This window comes from Primulina huaijiensis, chromosome 10 (genome assembly GCF_012295235.1).
Source record: "Primulina huaijiensis isolate GDHJ02 chromosome 10, ASM1229523v2, whole genome shotgun sequence".
In the NCBI taxonomy this organism is placed as follows: domain Eukaryota; kingdom Viridiplantae; phylum Streptophyta; class Magnoliopsida; order Lamiales; family Gesneriaceae; genus Primulina; species Primulina huaijiensis.
The window spans coordinates 5,956,012-5,982,388 of record NC_133315.1 but is presented as its reverse complement, the minus strand read 5'-3'; the positions used below and the strand labels follow the sequence as shown (position 1 = coordinate 5,982,388).

The following is a 26,377-nucleotide window of genomic DNA, read 5'->3' as shown; positions in this document are numbered from 1 at the left end:
GATAAGAGTCACGGATGCAGATATATAAACACAATTACCTTCAAAGTTAAAATAATCCCACTTTTTCAATGAAAAAGATGGTGCTACTGTTTCGACCTTTCTCGTTGTGTCCCTCAATCCTTATCAAGAATCTTGGTATTTATATAATGAATTTTTTTTATCTTTTTGGAAAGAGTGTCGGCTAATAATTTCAGTGAAACCTGTGCATGTCTTTTGGATCCTATGTTGTTATTGGTGCAACCATTTTTATTGACGTATAAGTAAAATTTTTCTCCTAATGACCCATGCGCATGACGTAGCTATTCAGATGTATATATTATTTCAGATTTTGCCCAGTGGACGACCAGAGGGAAAAAGTCGTTCTCGTTAGTCGGACAAAGACCTGGATTACCCAAAATTAAATATATAACATAAGGAAGCCTCTAGCTATTTTCATTCATCCCCCACATCTAGTCCGCTTACCAACAACATTTTACGTATCAACTTTATTGATAAAACAATAAACGTTCAGTACTACAATTGACATAAGAATAAAGGTCATGAGTTCGATGCACGTTGATTACAAAGAATGTAATCATTGAAAATGTGATTATGTTACACAATAATTATTCTAATTTCTTTATGATAGAGCAATCGAAACGTGGTGTTTGAGCTGCTTAACGGTTTTAAAGATTAAAATTTCATCATTACCATAAGTAATAACAAACATTCGATTTTACAAATCACTGCAAATATTGTATTCCCAATCTGATTATGTAATCACCTATTATCCTCCAACGCGATAACATCGTTTTAAGCTTGTGCTTTAAAATGGAGAAATTGTTAACCTATTAATTTAATTTAGGAGATTATGATTTGGGCTCGTCACCCGGTGCCAAATTGTTTTGTCTTTAAATAGAGAGAGAGAAGAATTGTGAGGAAAAATATATATTTTACCCCCTCGAGGGAAGAAAAGTAAACATAAAAAGCTTCAAGTTCCAAAGCTAACAGGGTGTATGATATAAGAATAGAAAGGGAAAAAAGTGGACAATATTTTACTTTATACAAAAAAGTGGACAATATTAATTAGATGTATACATGAAATATGTCTTAGTCATGGGAAAATCATTTCTCAAGCTTTAGGAGAGCAAAATTTTAAAAGAAATAGGTCTTTTTAAAACAAAAATAATTGGTGTTACTAGTTTGTTTTACTTTTTATTTTGGGATATTCAAATTATCACTTCTGGTTAGTTTTTTTATCTTTATTAATGAGACGGATCAATCCTATCCATATTCACAATAAAAAGTTATATTATTTTGTATAAAAAATAATAATTTTTTATGATTGACCAAAATTAAATATTTGTCTCACTAAATTGACACGCGAGACCGTATCACATGTAAAGCCCTAGAATATATTACCCGGTAATTTAATTAAAATAATTATTGAGTTGATAAATTAAAATAATTATTTATGTCAAATAATTTTTGAATGTGTGTTAAAAAAATTATTATTTCAGAAAATCAGAGTTAAAACGATATAAAATACATATAGAAATTGAAATAACACGCGAGAGAAAATAAATGCAAAATCGAGATAAAAAAAAAGGGCATGAATATTACATTATATACATATACATACACACATAACTTACCTTATTAGATAGAAAAGGAAGAAACCATTTCCCAAACCCATTCCCGTAACTCATCTCCATTTCTCGTCACATTCAGCACCTCCATCTTGCAGACGCCATAACATTCCCGCCCGGCGTCGAAATCTCAAACGGTTTGAGGGGTTGTCTTCCTTACATCAGTAGCTTCGTTTTGAAACATGAATCGCTACTTTTGATGCTCGTTTCAACCCCATTTGAGCCCTGTTCGTTGCTGCTCCTGTGCGAGTTTCTTGTTCGACCTTAGGTGAGCTATTGCTTCATTTTTCTATGTTCTTTGGAGTATATTGAGCAAGGATTTGAATCTTAACTTTCACCCTGGTGTGCCTACGTTTTCCAACTAGTTTTCAGTTCAGTTTTTGGGCGTGGGAATAGTGCTTATGGCGTCTTCTCCGGCGAGTAGCAACATCGGACCGCTAGCGACTAGTTTATACTTCGATATTGGTAATTTTTGGATCCAATTCCTAGCTTTTGCTTCTGCATTTTGGGTTTGTGTGTATTGTGCACTAAGAGTGTGGTTCAAATAGAACTTGTAGATCTATTTGTTAGCTTTCTATAGCCACTGGAAAAATAGGATTTTGATTAGAAACGGATTTGATATGATTTTTCTACCAAAATGTGTCAAAATTGAATTCTGCATTTGAGCTGTATAAAAATGCTTCTATAGATCTACAAGTTATCTTCAAAATGGTACCATAATCGTTAAATTCTATCAAGAATGGAGAGAGTTATGCTCATTTTACTGAAACTACTCAGTGGCTGGAATTTTGTCCGAGAACAGATTGAGATCTTGAGTTCAATGTAATGTTGGGTTCAAATTATTGGGAATTTGAATATGATTTCCACTGAGAAAACTTACATAATTGAGTTTTCTTTAATTTTCAATTGATGGATATTGATTTGAGTTAATATTGAACGAGATATGAATTTTAAGCTCTTAAGTGTCGAATATGGAATTGTAATAGAATGTAGTTTTCATGATCAACTTATTGTTGTTTTGATTAGGCCAAGGATCTTGAAGTAAAGTCGATATTTGGATTTTTCAGGTTGGTATAGGTATGTTACAGCTCACTAACATACGATGGTAAAACATAAATTATGTTTTAATTTTCATTATATATTGCATTGATCGTATCTAATAACTTGTTAATCGTATATATGACATGTTGATTGCTGTAAGTTGTTGCACTGATCGTATCTATGACTTGTAGTTGCTATTGGGCACCATGGTAAATCTCCCAAGTCGTTTTGCAGCATCACGCCGAGGTTCCGCCAGTGGAGCTCGGGATTGAGGTTGGATTGCTTGGTTCTGTTCAGTGGAGTCTCTCAGTTACTCTATACGTATGTCTTGAAGTTTGTTTCAGTCTTGTGTTCTAATTTATTTGCCGAGGAGATACACGTGTATCAGTAGTGAGATTTAGTTGTTTTTGTGTGATTTGGTGAGTACTTGGTAAGTTTTAATTTTTGCTTAGTCCTGAACAGTGCGGGGTTTTGTTTTAAATGACTATATTCAGAGTATATTTGATATAAACTGCTGCTTGAGTTTTTCGGATGTACTATTTGCGAGGAGGTTATGTCGAAATTTTTCTAGGCCCTGATGTCTATTTTAAAATATTTTAAACCCTTTTTCCGCTACTGCTTTAAATCAAATAATTATTGTTTGATAAATAATTGTCATTAGAGTAAATGGACCTCACATCACATGAGTTTTTATGCTTCTTAGTTTCTAATAACCCAAAATATATTCTCATATAATACAACTAGCATTATTTATCATATCTATACTATTTTATTAATCCCTAAAACATTATTAAAAGACGTTCTCCAAAATGCTACTTATTTTTATTATTTTTTTAAAATTTAATTAAAAAAAAAAAAGCAATCAGAACTTTTGATAGGAAGATATTAAAAATTTTACATTATATTAAAAATTTATTTAGACCTGATCATAACCCAACGCGTGCTAATAAGTATGAATAACTGATTTTGTATAATCACTAATGATTTGCAAGTTGCAATCAATTGATACATTATTTTTATCTTCTTAACTTTTAGTCTCAATAGTATTTGAGCTGGTAGAATAATGGTAAAATAAATAAGCGTTTGATCAACGATCAATAATTCGATTTATTATACCAACATCTTTTTAAACGAGTTTGTCATGAATAACTTGTCACGCAGAGTTTGTTAAGAAATGTATCAATCAGCATATATGTATATTTTGAACGTTAATCATTATATTAAGGAACTAATAGCAAGACACGTTAGCGTGAGAAGCCAATCATATCCTACCAAAGTGGTCTAGAAGTAAAAAATGCAGTAAAAAATATGATGGAACAAAAAACATTCAGTTCAGTGTGTACGCTATACTACATAAGGAGAAATACTTGATGTATTATATAACATCAAATATATGATTGTCACNATAAAAGATTGGAATGGTCTGGCTCACCTGCAGACTTATCGATACAATGTATCAAACAGATTTGGAGTTGTTGGCAAACTAGAAATGGTACAATAAAGACCAGTGATACCGGCAATCTGTTTCCATTTCCGGGTTCCAGCACCATAAGCTGCCCCGGCAACAGCACCCGTTGCCAAGGTATTAACCATTTAACCTACATAAAAACATAGACTAAGCCAACAATCAATGCAATCATATTATATACGTCATACCTTAGCAAAACAAATTCAAGTCTATTAAACAACATATTTGCAATCTCTTAGATGTCTGGTAAAACAGAAATATATCATTCACACAAAAAGAGTACTAACAACTTTGATACCCCCATAAGGATCCGGGTCGTTGCTATAAGGATCCGGGTCGATTGACGACCCGGACACTATCAAGAGCCCGAGCACTACATGTTTCCCAAGAATTCTTCGAACAGCCCGGTCTCCCGCGCAATCATCGCCCGAGCTCTCATATAAGTACCCGGGTAATCAATTGCCCGAGCCACCTCGAGAATTGAACTATACTCAAGTATGATTGATACAGGACGTCTAATCTGTCAGAACAACTTGGGTTTGGAGTGTCCTAGAAGTCATCAGAAGATAGGGTATGGGCAGCCGACCTACCATACTTAGTAGGTAGCACTGGAATCAAGGTACCTACCCCATTTTCTCCTATAAATAGCAGGTATCCTTCTCATTTACTAGGTCTGAAATCTTTGAACTCTCAAGCATTATACATATTTTCTCCCAAATATTGCTTGTGTTCATCTTCAACCTGCTGACTTAAGCATCGGAGTTGCCACGCCGGATACCCCTCCGGCGCCCATTCACGAGTTTCTTTCATTGTTTGCAGGCGCTTTTGAAGCCATTACATTCAGACAAATTCCCTAAAAACTATAAATTATTGATTTGACCCGTCGGAGCTCCTTACCCGGCTCATCCATTTCAACGAAGTCACATCATTGGCGCCGTCTGTGGGAATGTGAGCTCAAGGCGTAGATATGGTTTCCATTCAAAAATAAGCCCAACTCTGTTTGGCAAACATACAAGTCCGACCAGCTCGGCACTCAGATCTTATATGTGGATTTCATATGGGCTCAAAGCTCAGCAGCTATCCCGGATTGGCATGAAGAGCATTTGCTATGTACTTAGTAGCATACAGCTATATTAGTCACCTAATTTAGCTCAACCAGAGAAGTTTCACTCTATCGGAAATGAATTCAGATTCAGTATTTTCATGTTAGTGATTTGGTTTTTAATAAAACTAATACAGCAGGAAAAGCAAAATCTTGAAAGTGCGGGAGACATGAGGCCCCGGCACATTATCTTAAGTCCGAGAGACACAAGGCCCCGGCACATTATCTTAAGTCCGGGAGACATGAGGCCCCGGCACATTATCTTAAGTCCGGGAGACACGAGGCCCCGGCATCTTATCTTAAGTCCGGGAGACATGAGGCCCCGGCACATTATCTTAAATCCGGGAGACACGAGGTCCCGGCACATTATCATTAAGCCCAGGGTTCTCAAACCTGGCTCGGGGCTCCGCACCTCGACCATTCCCAAGTCCCGGGACATGTTCCCCGGCCCAAGGCTCCGCACCTTGGTTATTTATAAGCCCAGGGTTCTCAAACCNTGGCTCGGGGAACCACACCTCGACCATTCCCAAGTCCCGGGACATGATCCCCGGCCCAAGGCTCCGCACCTTGGTTCTTAAAAGCCCAGGGCACTACACCCTGGCTCGGGGAACCACACCTCGACCATTCCCAAGTCCCGGGACATGATCCCCGGCCCAAGGCTCCGCACCTTGGTTCTTAAAAGCCCAGGGCACTACACCCTGGCTTGGGGAACCACACCTCGACCATTCACAAGTCCCGAGACATGTTCTTTGGCCACACGCCTTGATTATTCTTAACTCGGTAGGATCCAAGCTAGGTACATTCATGCGTTACGAAGATATGTTCTTTTCTTATCATAATTGTTTACTAAAAGGTCCGGTTAGTTCTCAACACTTGAAATATTTTCTTGATGTTTGCATAAAAAACAATGGTGTTACTTGGCTATCAGGAGATTAATCGAGACACTATTAAAGGAAAGAATCTGTTCAATAAAAATCCGAGAACAGGAATTACAGAAATAAAGAAAAAAGAGAATACAACCCTAGTCTATATCAATATGATCGGATCCTGGCTCATCTTCCTGGTTTTCCTCCTTCTCCTCCTCTCCACCCTTTGGAAGGGATGCAATGGCCAGGCCAAAATCAGGAAAATTTTCCTTATCCTGGGGTAAGAGTCCGGCTCCCTCAAATTGTTCCCGGCACTTGTCAAAACCGGTCTTGAAAAGAGGGTAAGCCTTATCTACCACGGCCTTATTGAACTCAGGAGATTGAAGGAAGGAAGCTTGCCATTTATCCTTATTATGCTCCGCCAGAGACAAAGCATTCTCGGCCCTCTCTGCTCGGGATTGTTGAACTTCTATCTGCTCAAATAGAGAATGGTTTCTCGACTCCGAGACAGCCAAGGCACCTCGCAGATTCTCCTCCCGAATGGTAGCTTCATCGAGGTCCTCCCGAGACTTGTCCAATGCCGTGTGAACCGACTCCAAGGAAGCTTTCAGGATGGCGATCTCCTCTTCATGAAGGCTTTTAGCCCGAGCAAGCTCTCCGTGCAGTTGATCTTGGATTTCTTGAGTAGCCCGGGTTTGATGACCTTTCTTGGTAGCCACCGCCGCCACTTCCTCAAAGGCCGAGATCATCATTTGGGCAGCCTGTACAAAGCAAGTTAGTAAAAGAAAGGATAAATGAAGGAAAGAAGAATAAAGAAAAGACTTACAGATAGGAATCGGTTAGATCCCTCAAGGAACCGAGCACCAGGCCCAAAATTCTTCAAAAAGGCATCTTCCTCAGGAGTGAGCATAAGCTTTAAGCGCCGAATACCAGTTGAAGAAGCTCCCTCCAGGAAGATGTTGGGCCAGGTGGGTTGATCGGTCAGAAGAGGCTCTTGGGGAGGCTCCTCTGTAGGTTGACGCTGGGGAGGAGTGGTTGACGAGCTCTGCCCTCCTTCCCAGTTAGATTCACCCAGAATTCGCTCCGGGCTTGTGACAGCCTTTCGCTTCCTCCGGGTGAGGGGAATGTGGTCTTCAGAGTCTTCCCGGGATAAATCCCGGGTCACCTCTTCTTGCTGGGCTTCCACCCGGGTCAACTCAGCTCGCCGCGCTGCTTCCGCCTCAACCTGTTTCTTCTCACGGGCAGCCTTTCGGGCTGCCAATTTCTTCTCCTTGGCAACCTTTTCCTCTTCCCATTTCTGGAGAAAAGCCTCTTGCATTTTGGAGGAATCTGTGCAATAAGAGGGAGGATTAGTAGAGATTATAAAAGATGGATGAATAACAAACTAAGAAGACAGGAATTAGAAAGTTACCGGGTTGAGGGTCCGAGCCAGCCACCTCGTCAATCGCCCGATCTATTGGGTCTTCAGCCCGGACGCTCAACCCATAAGTGATCAAGTGCTCCTGAGAAATAAAGGAGGAGGAAGAGAATTTTTGACCCTCCACCAAGTCTTGGCTTCGGGTGTAAAATTCCTCGAATTTGTAAGCTCATGGAAGGGCAGGCTGGGGAGGAAGAGAGGAAAGAAACCCTGTTAGACAGGAGAGAGAGGATGGGAGTTGTATAAAAAAATATCTTCCTTTCCATCCTTTCTGGGAAGAAAGAATGTCATCAAGGAACCGGGCGTTGAACCGGGCAGAAAGGGAAAAGGCATTATCACCTAGCCGACAGGTAAAGTAGTAATGAAGAATAAGGGGGTTAATAACAAGGTTATGCATACGAAAAAGGACAAAGGCCGAGGCCATAATCCGAAAAGAGTTGGGATGAAATTGATTGACAGGAACCCCAAAGAATTTGGCGACCTCAGTGTAAAAAGAAGGGATGGGGAAGCGATGACCATTCTTGATTTGGTCCCGGAAAAAAGTAGTATACCCAGGAGGAGGGCTATCTGCCCGATCAGAGGGGCCGGGTATAATAATAGGAAAAGAAGAGGGAATAACTCCTAGGGTGCGGAGTTCCTCGTCCGCCCCCGAACGCAAAGTGCTGCTTATTGAGGAGAACCAAGGAACTCCCGGGGCCTCAGAAGAAGGGCGGTCAGAAACCCGAGTTTTTCCCTTACTTTTGTCATTTCCCGGGGCTCGGGAAGTGCCCGAGGAGGAAGGTTTTGAAGAGGAGGGTGTGGTTAGAAGGGTTTTTTGTTTTTTAGAAGGTTGAGTTATAGAACGGCGAGGGGGAGAAGGAGGGGAGTCAGAGCGCAATGCGGTGGATTCATCGCTAGGAGAGCCCCGCACATTAGCCCCAGAGGTAGAGGAAGTAGAATTAGACATATTGCGAAGGAGAAACTTACAAGTATTCGGAGAAGGATGGTCGAGGATTGTTGAAGCTAGGTGATTTCGCGCGGAGGAGCTTCAGGAAGAAAATTCGCAAGGGCTTCGCCGGAGTTTTAAATTTGAAAGTGTTTTTTCGAAAACAGGAGGCCTAATATATATAGGCGGTGGAAACGAATCTGAACCGCTGATCCAGAACAGAACAAACGAACCAGATTAACCTCGAAAATTGAGCGGCATGATTGGGCGGGACATTTGAAAAGACGGGGGCATAAATCGAGGCGTCATGATCATTTATACACTCGAAATACATACAGATTCTGACAGCTTGGCAGTAGGGCATACGGCATTATAACACCATATCAATTACCCGGGTGATGTGAGAACCCGGCAGTATGAGAACCCGGCATTTCATTTTAAGCCCAGGTGGGGGAAAAGCCCGGCAATTTATGATAGGCTTAGGAAACATTAGTTCTTAGCATTTCGGTTTTACGCGTTAGTTATATACTACTCGGCTTACAAGATTCAATGGCAGAAGAATAGAAAGATGAAGAATTACATCTACTAAAATTTTATTGAGGAAATAATCTATGCCACGTTACAGCAGCTAGTTCAGAATCTACAGAACCCTGCCACTCAACTATCCAATTATTCAATTCATGGATTCTTAAACTAGTGAAGGATTCGGCAGAGGAAATCTTCTTTAGCTGATGCCACTCCTTCCATAGCATTGCATGCAGGAGAACTTGATCAGTTGCTAGCTCTGTAACGTGGTTAACATCAAATTGTTGTTTGTATCTTCTCGCTACTGCCCTCTGGGAACGAGTAAGTGCCAAACCATGTTGATAGGAATTCTGGAGATCTTGAAGTTTGAACCAGGAAGACATAACCTTTACCGAGATATATTCTTCAATAGTTTTCTTCAAGTCTTCCAGATAAGGAAGCATCTCATCTGTGACAATGGCATGCGTACTGCTACAAGCGGTAGACTCATTCGAACTCGGCATATTGGATTATTGTTCTTATTTCACTTTCATCTTCTTATTTATAGACAGGTGGTATTTAATGTTGAAGAAGGTGGAGAGCCGTGTGCTAGCTTAAACGTTTTTTATTTCAGAAGAAAAGCGGGGCTACAGGTAACAATGTATCGGAATTAACAAATTCTTGGAACGTGGAATGATATGAATGCGAAGCGTGTGTCATAATAACTTCTCTTGGAATACTCGAGAAGAGTAACCGACAGAGCACCGTACTCAGAGCCCGGGAGGCTAGAGTCCCGGGCATTTCAAGGAAAGCCCGGGAGATGTTAAGGTTTAGCATTGTGATTTTATCAATTAACCTTGTTCCACTCACGGTATATATGCATCAACCGATAAACTTAAGAGATTACAGCAAAATAACGACAGAGACAGGCTTCAATTAGTATTTTATTCAACCATAGACATTAGCGCGTACTACATCATCGTATTCTTCCTCTACAGCAATTATCCATATTTTCACCCAAGCAGATAAAGGTCCGGTGGAAGTCTTCAGGAAGCTGTCTGAATCAACAATACGCTTAAGGATCTTTATTTCTTTCCGAAGCATTAATTGGTAGATACGACCATCTGTAAAGACGTCTACCCACTCAGCTACATGCAAGTGCTCTCGCACTCTCCTCAGTTTAGAAACCAGGCTAGGAGTGATAGCTTCTCCAGAATCATAAAGAAGTTTCAGCCCCTGAAGCTCTTCCCAGTAGTCAATAATTGCGTGAAACACTTCATCTTCCATAGTAGATTTTCGAATCTCTAGAGCGGATTCCTTTAAGGCTTCGGTCATACTCGGAGTTTTCGAACTACTTGCACCAGCCATTGTGTTTCCTGGATGACAGTTTGTTAGTACGATTGATAAATGGGTGAATGGCTATGTATAGGAGGAAGGGACTAATCACAGCCGTTGATTTGTAAATGCACGAACGACTAAGATGGGCCAAGAGTTGAAAAGACGTGTACGGTTATCAAGGCGTCAGACTTATCCACTTTTCGAAATGCGAAACGTCTTTTAAGCGGGAATTTATGCTATGACACGTGTCATCGTGGTAGTATCGACAGGGCCCAAGAATGTTAAACAATAAGTTATTATGAATCCAGGGGACAGAAGGTCTCAGCATTTCATCTCATCTATGGGATATTTGAAGACTTCAATTGGGTGCACTGTTCATTATCTCGGACTTATCGGGACAGCGAGTCAAGCTCTAGCCCGACTATTTTAGGGATGGGTGGTGATACCCCCATAAGGATCCGGGTCGTTGCTATAAGGATCCGTGTCGATTGATGACCCGGACACTATCAAGAGCCCGAGCACTACATGTTTCCCAAGAATTCTTCGAACAGCCCGGTCTCCCGCGCAATCATCGCCCGAGCTCTCATATAAGTACCCGGGTAATCAATTGCCCGGGCCACCTCGAGAATTGAACCATACTCAAGTATGATTGATACAGGACGTCTAATCTGTCAGAACAACTTGGGTTTGGAGTGTCCTAGAAGTCATCAGAAGATAGGGTATGGGCAGCCGACCTACCATACTTAGTAGGTAGCACTGGAATCAAGGTACCTACCCCATTTTCTCCTATAAATAGCAGGTATCCTTCTCATTTACTAGGTCTGAAATCTTTGAACTCTCAAGCATTATACATATTTTCTCCCAAATATTGCTTGTGTTCATCTTCAACCTGCTGACTTAAGCATCGGAGTGGCCTCGCCGGATACCCCTCCGGCGCCCATTCACGAGTTTCTTTCATTGTTTACAGGTGCTATTGAAGCCATTACCTTCACTCAAATTCCCTAAAAACTATAAATTATTGATTTGACCCGTTGGAGCTCCTTACCCGGCTCATCCATTTCAACGAAGTCACATCAAACTTAAATAAAGGTTGAAACCTGATTTCCAATCCATAACCAAATTGAGACATAGCGATTATAAGGACGCCTCAATACTAAATTCATTCAGATGTTTATTTTATGTTTTGACATTTAGTCTCTGTGTGTAGCTACTATAATTGCCATGAGGGTGAAAATCATTCAGGTTAACCAAGATATCATGAAAATCCAGAAGTACCAATAAGAACTTTTTTATCTTTAAACAGTATGTTGACTCGGTTTTTTCTTCTTTGCTTAGTTTTCATGATTAGTCTACTTGATTAAAAAAATGAAACTGAAAGCAAAATAAAAGACAAGGTCAGTTTTAACATAGTTCGCTCAAACCAATATACATCCACAGGGCCACACTCAGCTCTCAAGCAAATCCACTAAATATAAGAAGTTACAATCATACAAGGACTTATTCAAAGAAAAGATTCTTTTTTTTAATGACGTTTCTATGACGAACACACTCAATAGACTTCACATGGCGAGCACCCTCGTCTTCAATATTCGCCAACTCGAACTCCCTTCCATAACATGCGGATTGTTCTCTCCCGTGAACGTCACTATCATCTCCCGATGAATGAATCACAAATCTTCGAGTATTTGTGTACCACCAGCAATTTAAAATCTCGAATCAGAATAAATAAGGTGGAATTCATTGAATCTTGTCTCACAGCTTGTCGAAACATAGAATGCTATACAAAATGAACAATAACATTTTTTTCCTCAAAAAGCATGTGCACTCCAACTCTTAAATATTTGACACTAAAAGCTCATTGGTCTCCCTCGACCACATGTGGCCACATCGGCAATCTTCAAAATTAATGAGCACTCTTTTATATAGAATGCATCATCATATCCATGATAAATATTATCTTGTCAAATCTTACATCATATTTTTTCAAAATAATGTTATCCAATATCTTCAAACATATTTAAACAAATATCTTCTTGATTATCTCACTATGTTGCATGGATACGGGTAGGGATATCGTATCGAATACGATAGGGATACGGCGATACGGAAAATTTTGAAAATATAAGATACGATACGGCTAGGATACGACAATTATTAAAATATATATAAATATTGTTTATTATATATATATATTTAGTATTAAAAATTGTAGAGATATACATATTTATATAAATATATTGTAGAAATATATATACATATTTATGTAAATATATACAATGTAAAACTTCCGAGCAGTGATTTAAAAAGAAAAGACAAAAAGAAATTTTTGAAACATATCCAAAAATGTGTCCCCGTCGTGTCCATACGTATTGTAGTCGTGGCCATACCATATCTGACAGGTCAAACATGCAAAAAGTCAAAGATACCAATTTTGCCGTATCCGACACATATATCCGCGTGTCGTATCCGTATCCGATACTTCAAAAAAAAAATTGGGATTGTTTCAAATCAATATTTTAAATTTTCTTGACAAATAATCTAAAACATAAAACCAACCAAAAATCACATCTAACAATCAACACCTTTGACATATTTTTGAAAAATCATAAAATAGTTCAGAAAATTAAAATATCATAACTCCCCAAAAAAATAAATCAAAGTTCTGAAATCAAATCAAGAGTTTTCAAACAATTTCTCCACCTATATTCTGCATCTGAAAATGTTGTCGTTGGTTCCGTTGCTGCATATGAAAAAAACCGTGAACATAAAAATCAGATAATAATCATATGCTCCCCTGAATATCAACCATCACTCCATCATATGTACTCGCACATACCTTTTCTTCATCATGCATCCTACCATTGCTTTCAAAAACCAAACTCTAGGATCAACATCATAAAAATAATGTAATGCACCCGCTCTGATACCACTTGTTGATCCAGTTTTATCTTAGTAGGGTGTATTCAATTCAAAGTTTTGATGACTTTAAATGACTTTTTAAAATGATTATGGATTTGATATATTTTTATTGACTTTTACATAATCTCACATATTTATAAACAGATTTATGTGGATTTGTGTAGACTTTTTTGCAAGATTTTTATGGACTTTTTTGGATTTTTTATATAGAATTTTATAAATTTTGTACTTAATTACAACATATTATTTTTTATTAATTTCTTTGAACCAATAATTAATTGACATATATAACATATTCAGTTTGAAATAGTTTTTCAATATTTATTATAATAAATAAATTTACTTATTTAAAAGTTAACTCATTTAATCCTTACATGTGTACATATGTAGGTTTGTATGCATGTTTGTAAATTTTTTAAAATAAATTAATTGACTAATCTGTAACCTTGTTTTTGAATTGATAATATACATGTGAAAAGAATATTATTTATCATTGTATGGATATAATTTTTGTATAAAAATATCATAGCTTACATATTAATTGAAATTGGTAAAAAGAATTTAAAAAATCATGGTTGTTGTGAGGCTATTCAATTATTAAGAACTAAGAGACATTTTTTGGATCATCTTTTATTATTATTGAATATTACATTAATTTGTATAAATCATAAATTAAAAATCATAAAATCAATTCTAAAATTTTAAATTTCCTATGATATTAAAATAAAAAATTATTAAATGAACAATCAGCAAAAAAGTGAAAAATTTTAAAAAGAAAGATGAAAATATATATAGAGATACACTTCAAAAATTTGATAGAGTGATAGAGATAGATGAGAAGAGAAAAATAAGAAGAGAGGTGATGTGAAGCGACAAAGAGAGAAATAAATAGCTTGTGTATGAGTTAGAAATTTTAAAAATCCATCCAAATCTTTGGGTTGAACCAAATACAATTTTTGACAATTTATAATCGTACCTTAGTCTTTAACGTTTGTATGTTAATGAATTCCATGAAATTATTAAAAGTCTATAGAAAATTTGAATACCTATAGACTTTTATAGAGTTTTTAAAAGTCAATGTTGAAAATAACTTGACTTTTTAAAACTCTCTGAAAGTCTATTTTGAATACCACTAGACTTCTATAAAGTATGTAAAAGTCTTAATTGAATACATCTAGACTTTTAAAATCTACAAAAGTCATTAAAAGTTAATAAATCTCCTACACTGAATATACCCTCTTTAGTTTGCTTAGTTTTCATGATTAGCCACTTAATAAAAAATGAAATTGAAAGCAAAATAAAAGACACAAACAATTTTAACGCGGTTCGGTCCAACCAACCTTCATCCACGAGGCCACGCCAGCTATCAAGCAAATCCGTTAATAAGCCGTTGCAATATTACAATGACTCATTCAAATAAAAGATTCTTTTTTCTATTGGCGCCCCTATGATGAACATATTCAGTAAACTTCACTTAGCGAGCATCACTTGTCTTCAATATCCACCAACTTGAACTCCCTTCAATAACATGCAGATTGTTCTCTCCCGAGAACGTCACTTCCTCTCCCAAGTAATGAATCACAAGTCTTTGAACATGTGTGTACCACCAACAAGTTGAAATCTCGAATCAGAATGAATAAAGTGAAACTAATTGAATCTTGTCTCACAGCTTGTCGAGACACAGAATGCAACAAAAAATAAACAGTAACGTTTTTCTCTTCCAAAAATATGTGCACTCCAACTCTTAAATATTTGATACTAAAAGTTCATTGGCCTCCCTCGACCACATGTGGTCATCCTAGACAATCTTCAAAACTAATAAACACTTTTTTGTATAGAATATCTCATATTATACATAATAGACATTATCTTTTCAAATCTCGCATCATACTTTTTCAAAATAATGTTATCCAATAGCTTCATCATATCTTCGAACAAATATCTTCTTCATTATGTCTCTATCTCCGAAAAACATCGATCAATATTTTAAATTTTCTTGACAAATAAACTCAAGAAAATAAAACCAACCAAAAATCACATCTAACAGAGCATGTGAATCGTAAGTATGGAGAATAGTTTTTTCGTTCTAAACAACTCAGTTGTACTGATGAGGAACATTTTTACCACATGGAGTTGAATGTTTGGATTTCTGAAGGTGTCATCTTAATTTCACACAAAATCCTTACACAGTAGCCTCTGAAAAAAATTACTTACCCGATCTTTCCGCCTCCGGTATCTTTGAATTCCACAATGAGCAAAAGAAAAAATAGCAGCAAATAGCCCTGGATTATCCAAAAACAAAGGTGGAAAAATAAATAAACTTCGTTTCAAAAACAGAAATTGATTGACAAAATAACTTATGTACGCAATATATTACCCCATTGAAATCCGTTGTGGGGAATGGAGTTAACGTACAATCAAATATCAGAAAACAAAAACTATCAACTTCATTTACTCATAAATTAAGAAAAAAGCTGAAAGAAAGATCGAACGACTTACTATAAACATCGTTCGAGTCATGCCCGATAGACCTAAACAATTTAACAAAGCAAACGAATTATTCGGTGACTTTAGCTCAGAATGATAAATTGGAATACATAAATGGACTGAAAACAAAGATTTCACCCAAACTTCTAGCATCAAACGGGCCAACACACGAACCCCAGATCGTTCCCGCCTGCATTGCAATTAACTACCATTGTTTTACAACAGTATCCGTCGTGAAAATTAGCCTTCCAAAATTGCTGAGGCTTTCCGAGCTCACACGTATCACTGAATTGACAGCTATGGAGGAGCAGGGAACGGAGTCCGACAAATCACCCTCCATTAAATTTATGTGAAGGGTTTCGTTTTCCGCCGCTAAGATGATAAATATTGGCCGTCTTCTCCTCCGGGGCCGCCCCTACTTTAGTTCCGCCGACCCCATCCCATTGTCACATAAGGAGTAGGCCTGCGAACCCGAAAAATGTGCATGGACTGATTCGGTTCCTTCATTCAAGATGTTATTTTATGAAAAATACAAAATACATTACAAATATACAAAGTTATTATTAATATTATTTGTTAATTTTATGATAAAATAGTATAATTTTTAAACTACTATTTTTCTCATCAACTGTTTTAGAAAAAAAAATCAACAAAAACTTGTATTAATTGGTTTAAAAATAATTTTTAATTTATTTCAAAATAAAATAAAGTTGGTAGTACTTCCTCGCTTCATATTATTTATTTCCTACTTAGGAAGGTGAGGGATGCGTTGAAAATAGACAGAATTTTCAGTAAATTATTTTCATTCTATTCTAGTTGGGAAATCATTAATAGTAAACTTGTAGAACTTGAATTAAAAAATTGTGAAAGAAGCTTCTGAGCCAAAAATATGTTTAATTAATTTTAATTTAATTTACAATTTTAAATATTGAAAATAGATTCTTCAAAATTTATCTTCTAATTTTAAATAATTTGTTATTTAGTAATGAATTGGTAGCATCATACATAAAATATGTAGTATAATTATTTCTTCAAACTCTACTCGGCATATAGATGTGTGTTTGAATTAAACTTTATTTGATAGATCTATATTTGGAGTTAGACAATTTACAATAAATACAAGCTATATTATGAACAGAAAAATCAATTAAAATCACAGACGTTCTCCAATTTTGACCCTATCATGATAAGTTAAAAACTAAACAAACAGGAAAATATTACAGATGACATCGGAAAACATCAGAACCAGGAGAAATCTTAATCATCATCTGCACATTCTTTCAACTTGATTAACCAGAAGATCATCAGGCATAGAAACACGCCATTCATCACTCCGTAAATAACGTGTACAAGTGGTGATAAACATCCTAGCAATGTAGCACCCTTGGTTAAGTTTAGGAAACATAAACGTAACTCATTGCAGAACTCCAAGTGCTGGCCGCGGTCTCACAACGTTCAGCACTCCCCTTGCAGTTGCCTGCCAACACAAATATTATGCAAATTATATCGCAATCATACAGATAGTCATATTAAATTATTGTCAGATGGATGTATTTAACCTCGAAAAAGGAGTTGAAGTTGAGGCGCAGAAGAAAGCGCCTGAGGAATGGTGCCCTTTGACTCCCAGCTATTCTGCTGCTGCGGAGGATGGTGTATAATGAATTTGATTTCTTGTTGAACTCCTGCAGAGATAGACATCCAAAGACGGCTGGTTGAGCCATTTAAAAGACGATAAATGGGCTACAAGATCCATTCATTTCAAAATTCTTTATAACTAGAAGAGTTTAATGTAATGCAAAAGGTAGATTGAATTTCATAAGTGGTCACCGCACTTATAAAGTGCAGAGAATAATGTTGCCTGTACGCCTAGTAGTACCTCAGCTATGTACTCCAGTTCACCCGTACTTTCATTGTTTTCAAGGGTTTCAATCTTCCAGCAAAATTGTAAGCAAACTTTCATTATTCCATCCAGAATGCGTGATACAGAACCAATGTCCAAGAAAGACTGAGAAATTAGTGCAGATAAATACCTGCACAGACATAATTAATTAATTAATGCTAGACTTCTACAGTTCATCCACCATTGCAAAAAAAAACCAGACTAGATATTTTTATGGGCACAATCGCCTGCAATTCTTTAAGCTACAAAGAAAGTAGCACATCACTTACTCTTGATGGTAACCCACCAGTTCTGTAAAATCGCGAGAACTTTGAATACGAGATTGCAAAACATTCCACTGAGATTCAACCACGTCCACCTGGCAAAATTAAAGAAGATGCTTGCAACAATAAGCACGGCTCTTAAAAAGAGAATTAAATAAATAAAGAAGTACGCATTTAGCATGCAAATTATTCTATTATATTACACAGCGAAGCATTCATTGGTAGTACATCACCTTCAACATAAGGCATTGAATAGCCACTGAACATAAGGGGCATCAGCAATTTGCAAGTTACCTGGATATAGAACTGAAGATTTCTTATTAAGAAGGCCATATGTTCTCTGACACGCCACATTGGCCTACAACGTCGTCGCCGTTGAGATACCGAACTCTTCGAACAGTCATTATGGCGTTTGGCAAAATCAGAATGATCCTCGTGCATTGCAGAAGCCCAGGATTTTTCCAATTCCATCTGTGTCCTCTTTAATCGAAGTAAGTATTGGAAGATCCTCAGATACCTGTGGCAATAGTTGACAGAAAAGGGTAGTCAGCAGCAGCCATAAAATTTGATGCTTGCAGAGGAAACCAAGCAGATGAATTCCACATTCTAGACAATGAAATTCCGGAATGAGGCTATATATAATCTATTTTCACTTCATATGCACCAAAAAGGAAAAAACCATGACCCCGATCCTAACTTACTTCGAGAGAACCTCCTGCGTAAAGAACAACTGTAAGGGCCAGTCTACAGAATATTCAAGAGCAATGCCATCCCAACCATCAATAGATGTTTCTAAGGTGGTACCTGACTGAACGCGCGAGTCTCCAACAGAATATGTTTTTTCTTTTGGAAACTCAACTTGTGAGGTCTTAACCACGATTCCTGACATTCTGAAAAAATTATGTAAAGGACAGAAGTTACTCTGAAAAGTGATAGTACATCTAAATTGAGATTAGGAGAAAAAAGAGTATAAAACCTCAGAGACACTCTAGAGAAGTATTTGTCTTCTTCTCCAATGGTTTTTATTGCAGCCTGGATTAGATATGATTGTTACAGCATAGTAGGATTTGCCAAAGATATTCATTTCAGGGCAGATTAATATGAGCCCCACTGGGACTTCGTGTCTAATTGGGCTCTCTGAATTTATGAAAACCCAATTCTTTGAAGCTCACCTACATCTCGTTTCTCATATTAATAATCAGTTTATAATGAAAAGATATAATCATGTAACTTTAACTTTTAAATTTAGAAAATTATCAAATATATTTCACCCATATTGATTAAATAACCTTTCAACAAGAGAAAGAAAGCAAAACGATTTATTCATCTTCTTTGTGGAGGAGAAGATAACTTTTAAAGAACATATTCGGCATTAAAATTCAAAATCATTATTCAAAAAAAAAATTTCAAAATCATTATGCAAATAAATCAAGGTGAAATTAACTGATGCGAGGATAGTGAAAGTAGTATGTCTTCCTTTACACGATGACTGTCATGATTAAAACTTACCAATTGAAAAGGAACCATAAGATCAGCTTCAGCAGTTGATTGACGAGGTGGTAATCGCATCAGCTGGCGACTTTCTTCAAGAAAGCTCTAATTGTTAAAAAAAAATCTCCATTACTACAAGTAAAAAAGAAAGACTAAAACAGAAAAAGGATGAATAGAGAGGAAGGAAGATTGGTTTTCTGCATTCCACAAATTCCACTGAACCTATTGCAATTGTACTTAAGGATTTTCAGAGCATGGAGAAGGCTTTAAAAAGAGAGAGGGGATTGCTGAAGATAAATGCCTGTATTTGTTCAAAAATGGAGTTCTCCACACTCAAAAGTGGAGATATTTGGTTAAGTTTCCAATACTTCTGAAAAATATTTCCTGGAAATGTATATACATAAATTAACTTGGAGAATGTGATGTATTATTTATTACATTTTTAGAAATATTTTTTTATTGTGGATGCAATACCATATCGACAGGTGTTAAGCTATCTAATTTTTTGTAATCAATGGATATTTTAAATTTTCAAAATATAGTTGATTTTTATTAAAATACAATACAAGAAAAGATAAATTGATGAAAACCTTAATTAAAATAATCATTGTCCGGAATATATGAAAATGTGATGAAAATATATTTATGGGAAAGAATTATAAAATAATGTGGATATGTTTGGTTGTGTTCAAGAAAACAAAAATATTCCCCGACAAAACATTGCCAGCGTAGCTACTTGTTTTCATCCGCTTCCAACTTCAAGTCTCACAATCACTAAAAAATTCCACAAAAATATACATCCCACAAACAAATTTTCCAGAAAATAAGAAACCAAACACACATGCTATTTTTGGAAAAAAAAACATCAAACTTAAAAAAATTTCACAATAAACAATTCAAAATTTCTTTTAAAACTACCTTCGAAATTTTTAAGCTGAAAATTAAGAGATAATCCAATCAAATGCCATCAAATTATCCAATAGGTGAGTTCTTTATTTGGATATGCAAATCATGATCCAGAAAATTTAACATATTTTTTTTTCATAAATAGATGCAATCGCCTCTAATCAAACCTGGAAAAAATCGCCTTTTGCTAAAAGGAAATAATCTTTAAGAGCCTTCAAATGACCATTCAAGTCAGCACGCACGACAACAAGCTGCAAACATGAGCAAAAACTAATTAATTTATTTGAGGTCACATAACAACAACGTCTGCATTCAGCACCTGCCAAAGATGACTTGCTGCAATTGCTTTGATGGAGTCTACCACGGTCTCAAATGATCTCTTATGGAATTCAGATGACTCCTGAGGAAATAATAGGATATCTAAATACAGAAAATTCAAACATATGCTAATATCAAAATTATACAAGTATAGGAAGCTTAGAGTTTAAATTAAAAGAAAAAGACCAAGATGTATGATAACTACAATGGGAACATCACTTCATGTTGTGCTAGAAATAGTTTGTTATGACCTTCTAAAGACAGACTTGAGTAATGACCACAATTCATCTATATGTTAAAATTATGTGAAAACCTTTAAATCTTGCAGCATAGCCTCAATTTTGTTAGCCTCGGACTGAGGAAACAATTCTTCTCCAATCAAAATGCTCTTAACAGAAGAGTCCTTCTGAAAAGAAAACTTTGCAGGAAACGCTTGTGCCCTTTGTGAGCCTTTGGGTATCTGCTGTTGAGATGATGCATCCTGGTATTGAACAGTCGGACGTGGATTTCGTAGAACCTTGATAGCTTTTCCAGCAAATAGTACAGATTCAGCAACATTCATAGGAATGTACTCAGGAAGCATATCCTGCAATATACATGAAAATGGGCCATTGTTTTTGAAAGGGAAGATACTGAAACAGAAAAAAGTCAACATAAGTAACTATGGCACTGTTCAATGAGAAAAATGATCGATCAAAAAAAGCAATACTTTCAAACCATCATAGTGATATTTCACACATTTCCTTTATTTTCTCCACATATATTGAAATAAACAAGCATACAATACCCACAATCCTTTTTCAGGTATGCCGTGAAGATTACCAACAGTTGTCTGCATATATATTTAACGTAAGAGTCAAGAATGAGGACAAACAACCATTGATCATCGATGAAAAATGTACCAGATAAACATGGAAGCCCAGATGCCAATCAGCCAATGATGCGTCGTTAACTGACAAGTGTGCCAACTTCTCGAGAGTGTCTGGAGGTGATTCATATTCAGAATCCCTATCCTCTTGCCTGGAAAGGAGGGGATTCATTTAAGTAAATGTATCGAAGAGGATTAATAAAGATACTAGTAAATCTCATACCTTCTAACAAAAAATTCTCCATACTGGTCATGCAGTATACCATACACCATCCATGAAGCCAGTTGATTGTACATGACCTGATGCCCATGCCATAATAGCCTGTCCGACACAATATTACCCAATCCATCATACAAAGTCATTGCAAAAGTGCATACTTAGAAATTGCATTTTAAAAAGCATTTTAGCCATTGATCTAAAGCTTCCATACCCTCCATATATTCAGCTGGAAGCTTATCTACACCTATGGCAACAATATTCGTTGCTGTTCTTAGAGTTCAGAATGCTACAGACTCAAGCAACCGCCTACAATACTGAACTTAAAAAACATTATTGATACAAGCATAAAACAAGTAGATCTCAATAAGCAATCCACACCTCTGAATGCAAGTCTGCAGCTCAGGAACCCCACAGTGGCATCTCTTGTGTAAAAGGTTGAGTAGTTTCCCACCACAAATGTTATCACGTTCAATCTCCAAAATTATGTCATAAAGGGGTGGCAACAAAATCAAGAACTGTGAAGGAAACTCAAAAGTTAGCATACATAAAAATGAAAAGAAAGTAATTTTGGAATGGATAAAGAAATATACTTCAAGCATATATTACAATTTGGAATAGTTAAACTTCTCAACATAAACAATATTTCCGAATGTGATTTCACATTAACCTTATATGAGTACACCATGCATATTGCCACATAGCCCCGCTAACCGTGTGAAGGAAAAACACATAAAACATAATAATATATGCAAAGCCTGCGTGAATAAATTCTCAGGTTCCAAGAAATTATTATGCCACAAACCCAAAGGACAAAGATATATCGAAAGGCAAATAAATCAGCACATTTGAAGTGCAAATTTCCAATCGTATATTAAGAAAATCATTAACACGATTCAGGTATAGATTCACGTTACTTGCAAACAGCCCTAATGGACAAAGAACACAAGCAAAGCAATAAGCCATGTCACGAAGAGTCGGGCTCACAACTTTCAAACAGTAGAGAATAAGTAATATCCTACCTTATTGAGTCCTTGAGTCACTGTTGCCAAAATGGGTAGAGAGTCGGACAACATTTTCTGCTCAATGTGCAAAACAGCAGACCTGTAAACAGAGAGCACCTCAACAATGCCGTTCGCAATTGCTCTTCTATACACGCTAGGCTTCATCTTTTTAGCTTTCATAGCTTTCAAGGATTCATTTACTCTTAATAAAGGAGACTCGTTAGGTGCTCTAATCCAACTCAAGTTTCGAGATTTGGCTGCAAATCGTTCAAGTTCCCGGTAATAAAACCCTAGCGTGATAATCCTTTGGATTACTTCCCTGCAAGTCAGAACCCGAAGCAACATCAATATAAAAAAAAAAAACCCTCGCCCTGCTTAAGCCGAATGAACAGAAAATAAAGTGAATACTTATCGCTGGGTTGAATAAAGGATACATCAGGAGCGAGTTTGAAAGTAGGCTCCTCGGCGAGAGGAGCTTCTGGGGATAAGCTAACACGTAGTGATTCATTGTATTCTCTCCCATCGATTATGAGATCTCCGGTGTAACCTAAGAGAGCCAACAGCAATTCGTGCAGCATGATTTCACAAATTCGCTGGCAAGAGGTTAAATTAGTTGAAAATGAAGAAGATCTGGCTGGTATAACTGCAAATTTCAAGCCAATCGAGAATAGAGACGATACAATCGAATACGGAGGCGGTTATATGTATATGCATTCATACATACCTGAAAATGACAATCGGAGAGTAGGAGGGCTTTGCTTCATGAAACAATTGGTTGAGCTGCTGCGGATTACTGCTCATTCCATATTTCCATTCCCGCCGCGTACAAATCTGAAATCTTGGATGCAGTATACGAAGATAAACAACGCCAGTAAATTTGAATGAAGTATTGTCGGGGTATTTTGTGCCTCATTATTTTTAAAAAATAATCTTATTATTATAAATATATTCTTATCATATATTATTATCTTATGTAGTGAGATATGAAATATTTTTAATCAAGATAAATATGATAATATAATATTTGTAAAGATTTGTATGTTGCAATCTTTTCCGGTGTTTGTGTTCAATTAAAATTACACATGAATATCGACTCATTCTCTCTTTTCTTCTATGAATTCTCTCTACTCATCTCTCTTTCTTTTATGGTTTATAACACGTTATCAGCACGATACTGTAAACAACTGAGGATGAACATATTTCTCATTCTTTTGATGCTATTGGAATAGCACAACGTGATGTCAATTCTCAATGTTATGAGATATTTGTTAGTGTTTTATAAGTAGCACAATTATATTTATTTATATATTGGTTTTCATGAAATATCATGATGTCGATGGCTCTAAAGTAACGCAACATAATTTTATATTGAAAGAAATTTTTTTATTAAGATATGATATATAATTAAATATTGAGAATCTAAAAAGATTAATGATTGAGATCTGATATCAGATCCAAGATCTATAAATCTATATCAAAGTATATCAATATTTATAAAGAAATATTGATCAAAATATCAAAGATATGTTAATATTCATGAATAATATTTATATAAGATCCAAAACTTGACGATATTCTTGAAGAGTATTAATTTAATGCTTTTGGTTGAATGTTTTTTGAGGATCTTATAAATCGAGAAATGTATTATAATTTCTTAAAGAATATCTATATAAGAGCTAAAATTGTCTAAATTCTTAAATAAGGTGATTAGAGATCTAATATCTATCAAAAGAAAATGCATGATCTATTATTTATCACTATTTTATTATGTATAGTGATTTCATGTTTAATGATGAACTGCATATGCTATTTGATAAAATATATATGAGTATGTGACAATGAGACCACGATGTTTGAAAAAGAATATATGGCGGTGATACTATAACGTTATCAATCGAAAAAGAAAATAAATTGTAAACTCAATGAATTGATATCATCATCTATATTAAATATCGACGATTAGGGTAGTCTATTCACGATCATGTCAGTGAATTGAGCTTTGAATATTCATGTATTTCTCATCAACTGTTACTGATTTTTCAATTCATGTTTCGTTGCATATTATTCTTATGTTAACTAATATGCTTATATTATGTTTTTTAAGCTATCATGCATCAGCATATATAATTCTTCTGATAAATTCTGAAATCATGACGTAACCACATGAGTCTCAATAATTATCCATATTTTGTTTTCTTTTAACCTAATGTTATTTAATGAACATTATTTTGTATGGATATTAATGTTTATAAGATTTGAAAATAAGGACAAATCACATTAAGGAAATAATTAATTTCATCATTTGTTATTGTGGATATAATTTTGACTAGCCTCAAAATTATTTGATTAAAATTGTCTTTATTTGAAAGTGCTAATAAATGAAAAATATTGTATTACATATTGTTGTTTTATATGTTTTGCAAATTTAAGAACAAAAAATCTAATGTGGAATGACATTCATGAGAGATCGAATGTCGTTATTTAAGGTAAAAGATCTACTTGGTACATGTAAGAATTTGAAAAGGTGCCCATAATTTGAAAAGGTACTGAAGGATCGAGTGTACTAGTTTATTCGAAGGCATTTCGAACACTATATTATCCAATGAGCTGCAATAGCTCGTGTTCTAAGAATATTAACACCGATGAATTAAATCGAGTTTGGTTTAAAACCAAGCGGAAGAAACTCGAAGTAATCCTTCGTGAAGAAGACTGTTATTAGAAAACATTTTAACTTATGTAAACTGAATAACTGAGAAAGACTAGATTAGTTTTTGCATTATTCAGTTCAGTTATGGTGACAACTGAACTGACGTATACTCTAACTGATCAAAACAATTTGAAAACAGCAGTTAATCAGTTAAATACATAAGATATGTTTATGGATGTTCGGAGACTTCAAGTGCTCCTACGTCACCCCTTCTACCTCCACGGGTAGGATCCATTAGAAGACTTTGATTTATACAACACTTTGTACAAACCCACTCAGCTAGGACTTACACTACTGCCTAAACTGAACTCCTAGCTACGACTGAAGGCAGCACCTTCCAGCCAACACTTCTTTAACGTCTATGTGTCAAAGACTACATACACAAGTTTAACGTCTTTGTGCAAAACAATATATGGGTGGTTGAGAGTGTTTGTGTGTGAGAACTGAATAAGGATGTTCTCACACACTGAGGGATATAGGCTTCTATACTAAGCTGATAACACGTTGAAGTGTCTCTCTGGGCTGATTGTTTCTGAAAGCTGATTTGCAATATATGTGCCCTTTCTTTTCTCTCTTATTTGCGTTGTAGTTATGTTTTTGTTGTGTTTGTGGGGACCCGGGCTCTAACTCGATTATCTTTGGGATTAATTGGATCTTTGCTAGAAAATGTGGGTCAAAATTTTGTTTTTAACATTTATTCAAATGTATATAAATAAGCACAAAACATTATATATAAAATTCCTGTCATTTTATTCAACTCCAACTAACGTTCACATGTTCTATTGAAATCAACATACTAGGGTTTATAATTCAGTACATGTCTAGTAAAAACCACTAGTGATCTTCTACGCCCGTAATCTCCACACTATCTCGATCTCTCCATCATCCTCTGCGTGACCCTGTTCCTGTCCCACCTGTTGTCATGCACACATACAGACACAACAACAGCCGGAAACTCCGGTGAGAACAAATCCCAGTATAAAACATGTATACATGCATGTCATGCAA

At 36.1% G+C, this 26,377-nt stretch overlaps 1 protein-coding gene across 3 annotated transcripts; it reads right to left on the bottom strand.

The window, feature by feature from the left end:
• Nucleotides 1–16,793: 16,793 nt before the first annotated feature.
• Nucleotides 16,794–23,556, bottom strand: LOC140986321 (gamma-tubulin complex component 4). 3 transcript variants are annotated; one of them, XM_073454509.1, is made up of 17 exons: nt 23,387–23,556; nt 23,071–23,255; nt 22,681–22,981; nt 22,040–22,176; nt 21,665–21,763; nt 21,476–21,593; nt 20,887–21,159; nt 20,575–20,655; nt 20,423–20,506; nt 19,368–19,454; nt 18,835–18,890; nt 18,560–18,748; nt 18,153–18,375; nt 17,865–17,953; nt 17,572–17,725; nt 17,255–17,377; nt 16,794–17,172 (listed from the first exon to the last, which is right to left on the bottom strand). In XM_073454509.1, exons 2-17 carry the CDS (start codon nt 23,238–23,240, stop codon nt 17,110–17,112), a joined length of 2,247 nt encoding a protein of 748 aa, XP_073310610.1. In that variant the 5' UTR covers nt 23,241–23,255; nt 23,387–23,556; the 3' UTR covers nt 16,794–17,109. The 3 variants fall into 3 exon arrangements, with proteins under 3 accessions (XP_073310610.1, XP_073310609.1, XP_073310607.1); XM_073454508.1 differs by having other exon boundaries at nt 23,071–23,209; nt 23,387–23,533; XM_073454506.1 differs by having other exon boundaries at nt 23,071–23,305; nt 23,387–23,525.
• Between the last annotated feature and the right edge of the window lie 2,821 nt (nt 23,557–26,377).